The 3,099-nt window shown below is 31.7% G+C and overlaps 1 protein-coding gene across 1 annotated transcript; it reads right to left on the minus strand.

Moving 5' to 3' along the window:
- Positions 1–1,329: 1,329 nt before the first annotated feature.
- LOC114757463 (serpin-ZX-like) lies at positions 1,330–2,688 on the minus strand. Its single transcript, XM_028946525.1, has 2 exons — positions 2,287–2,688; positions 1,330–2,121 (listed from the first exon to the last, which is right to left on the minus strand). Exons 1-2 carry the CDS (start codon positions 2,686–2,688, stop codon positions 1,330–1,332), a joined length of 1,194 nt encoding a protein of 397 aa, XP_028802358.1.
- Between the last annotated feature and the right edge of the window lie 411 nt (positions 2,689–3,099).

Genomic DNA, 3,099 nt, shown 5'->3' on the forward strand with positions numbered 1-3,099 from the left:
TTTAAGTAGAATATGATTTCTTTTATTTTTCTTAATTTTTTAAGTATCTACTCTTATATTTATATAGATATGTAATTATATATGGATTAAATGGCTTTTGTTAAGTGATTTTGAGGAGTGAGACTTATAATACAAAAAAACAATATTAAGCTCTACCAAAATCCCATAATCTATTTATAAACTATAAATTATAAATAATATCACTCGTGCCTCACAATCTCATGAGAGATACATTATTTTCTACATAATTTAAGATCTGACTAATTTTAAATTGATAGAGATTATATTAGTTTTTTATTAATATATTATGATGTTTTAATTTTTGACATTATCTAAGTAACATTTATTTTGGTCATTTGAGCCTACACGACTTATTCTGATAAGATATGTAACGTGTTTAATTTTTCGTTTTGGTGAATAAATTTGATTATATATATATATATATATATATATAAAGTCAGCGATATAAATCAAGGAAAAAAACTTAATGATATAAATGGATACTCCGATGTATAAATAGCTATATTAATAATTACGTTTATAACAAAATCCTGTCATGAATGATTGACAGATTTAATTTTGGAGGAAAATAATATTCATATTCTTTCTAAAATAAAATGTGGGAGAGATTGAAGGAGAGAATATCGGAGGTTTAATTAGGACAAACCGCCCTTAGTATATGTATTATGTTTACTAAAGTTGGAAGGCCATGAGGGATTCCAGGTTCAGCCATCTAATAACCACGTGAACCAGTCTCACTAATATACATGGACGGATTAAAATGAAAAAACAAAAAAAACTAAGGGGCCGTTATGAGGAAAAGAGAAGTAAAAGGAGGGGAGAAAAATTTTAATAAGCTGGATTTAAAAAATTAAAGAAGTGGGATTAAAAATTTTTAATTAATCCTTATTACTCTTTTATATTATATCTTCTCTTTATTAAAATTTTAAAACCCCACTTCTTCAATTTTTTTTTTAAAATTGAGCTTATTAAAATTTTCTCTCCCCTCCCATTCCCTTAATTTCCTTCGTACCAAACAAGCCCTAAATAAACAATTTTTTTTTTTTTTGTGGAGAATTACTATTAAAAGTCGGAGGAACTGGGAAGGGGAGGAGGAGTCCGGAACTAGTAACTCTAGTCATAGAGTTCTTAGAAATGTTAAATTAAAATAATAAAATCCCAAAACAAATCAAATCCTAATTTATAATATTAAAAGATAAAATAATAATAAATAACTCAGTAAATCCTAATTCCAATGGATAAATATATATCCTTATTCAGATCCCTAATATTAAGATTCTAGTACATCACCACTAATTTAAACCATGCTTAAGAATCCAATAAAGGGTTAAGCACAGCTCCAATGAAGAACACTGCCTTGGAAGTCTCTTCCCTCATCATAAAGACGAAGGGATGGTCAGCCACAAAGCTTGTGTCCGGCGCACCCGACCAGAAATCAGAGGAGGATGCAGCTTCTGCTCCTTCTTCATCGACTGCAACTAATGCTTTGTGCAGAATTTTTGAAACGTGAAGCTTGTCATTGGAGAAAGAATCTGACACTTCTGTTAGCTCCGCAGGGGTGAAAGGCAAAGTAAGTCCCAATTCTCTCATGGCCTCTTCGGCTTCCAGATTGTAGGAAAACTTAAATTTCGGGATCCAAAGTTCAGCAATTTGCTCTCTCCTTAGCTCAAAATTTTGATTTAGAAATCTGGGATTTGAGTTTAAAGTGTGAATTAGATTTGGTAAGCCGTGCTTCCCATGTGGAAGAAAGAAATACATGGCGAACTTGAAAGGGTTGCTGCCACATTGGTAAGGGATGGAGAGTATTGTATAATTCTCAAAGGAATTGAAATGATTCTCAAAAGATCTGTAATAATATGATCCCCACTTCTTAGAGGTCATGAATGGAACTTTTACGTTCTCTCCATTAAGAAGATTGAAACTTCTAGTTTCAGTCATAGTCGAATCAAACTTTTTATCCCATGCTCCTTTGAAATATAGAGCATTGGCAAGAACTAATGTTGTCTTCGGACTTAAGGAACCTGATGGAAGAATATGCATTATGACTCCATTAGTTGCATTTTCGACCCACCAGTTTGCTTCTTGTGCAACTTCCTCAGCCTAGTGAACAAAATCCATAGAACAAGTCAAATTAAAGCTTTGCACTTTTCTGTACATAGGTCAAGTTTGATGAGGAAACATGTAAAAGGTTGCAATCAAAGAGGAAAACAAAAGAGAGAGTTAAGTGCAGGCGAAGAACACAAAAATGAATAATCAAAATAGTACCTTGTTGGTGAAGTCAACCGCTTCAATTTGGCTTTTGTACACATTTTTGACTATGTCTTCAAAACTAGTCTTCAGACCAAAAGTTTTTTCTACCCAAGCGCCATTAACAAGAGATAGGTTTGGACCTACACTTTTGGTGTCCTCGGCACGCCATAAACGAGAAAGAAATTGTGAAGATAATGAGTTGAGTTCATCTTTACTCTTTGATCCCAGAAACGAAAGAAGCTGGTCCAAGGTTTTTCCTTTAGATCCAGCAGCCACAAGGCTCAATATGAGATGAAGAGATAATGGAGAAACCACGAAATTGGAACCCTTTTCTGTTTGTTTCTGAAGAACTTTGTATGCCAATTGCAAACAGAAATCAGTGTTGAAGGAAGTGTTGTACGTTGAAAAGGATGCCATCCTCTCTTAAGCTTTAGTGTGTTTGTTTTAATTTACTTGACTTTCCTAATTTATAGGAGAATATGTGATGTGATGTGCTTAAAAGTTAAGCCATCTATTGCTTAAAATTTAAGAATATGGTTAGAACATATAAAATATACTTAATATAAAACAGTAAAATTGATTTAATATTATTAAACAACATACAATTTAAAGAGAAATTTACCTTTGTGTTGTAGGTAAGAAAATTATATAGAGAAAAGTCTTAATAAATTCATTTTTATGACGTAACACGATTTTTGAAAATTTGAATTATAAATACAAATATTTAAATTTGACACGAAAATATGAACTTTTCGGAATCTTTCTGCATTTAATTTCCTTATCAGGAATTTATGGATAATTTTCCCAAATTTATTAGAGAATGGGATG

The sequence above is a fragment of the Neltuma alba genome, unplaced genomic scaffold (genome assembly GCF_004799145.2).
Source record: "Neltuma alba isolate B1F8T4 unplaced genomic scaffold, ASM479914v2 tig00001488_pilon, whole genome shotgun sequence".
In the NCBI taxonomy this organism is placed as follows: Eukaryota; Viridiplantae; Streptophyta; class Magnoliopsida; order Fabales; family Fabaceae; genus Neltuma; species Neltuma alba.

Excerpts from the sequence above, each read along its gene's own strand:
- LOC114757463 (XM_028946525.1), bottom strand. The coding sequence starts at position 2,688 with ATGGCATCCTTTTCAACGTACAACACTTCCTTCAACACTGATTTCTGT. Across the intron at positions 2,122-2,286 it reads CGGTTGACTTCACCAACAAG|GCTGAGGAAGTTGCACAAGA; the intron begins GTACTATTTTGA and ends TTTGTTCACTAG.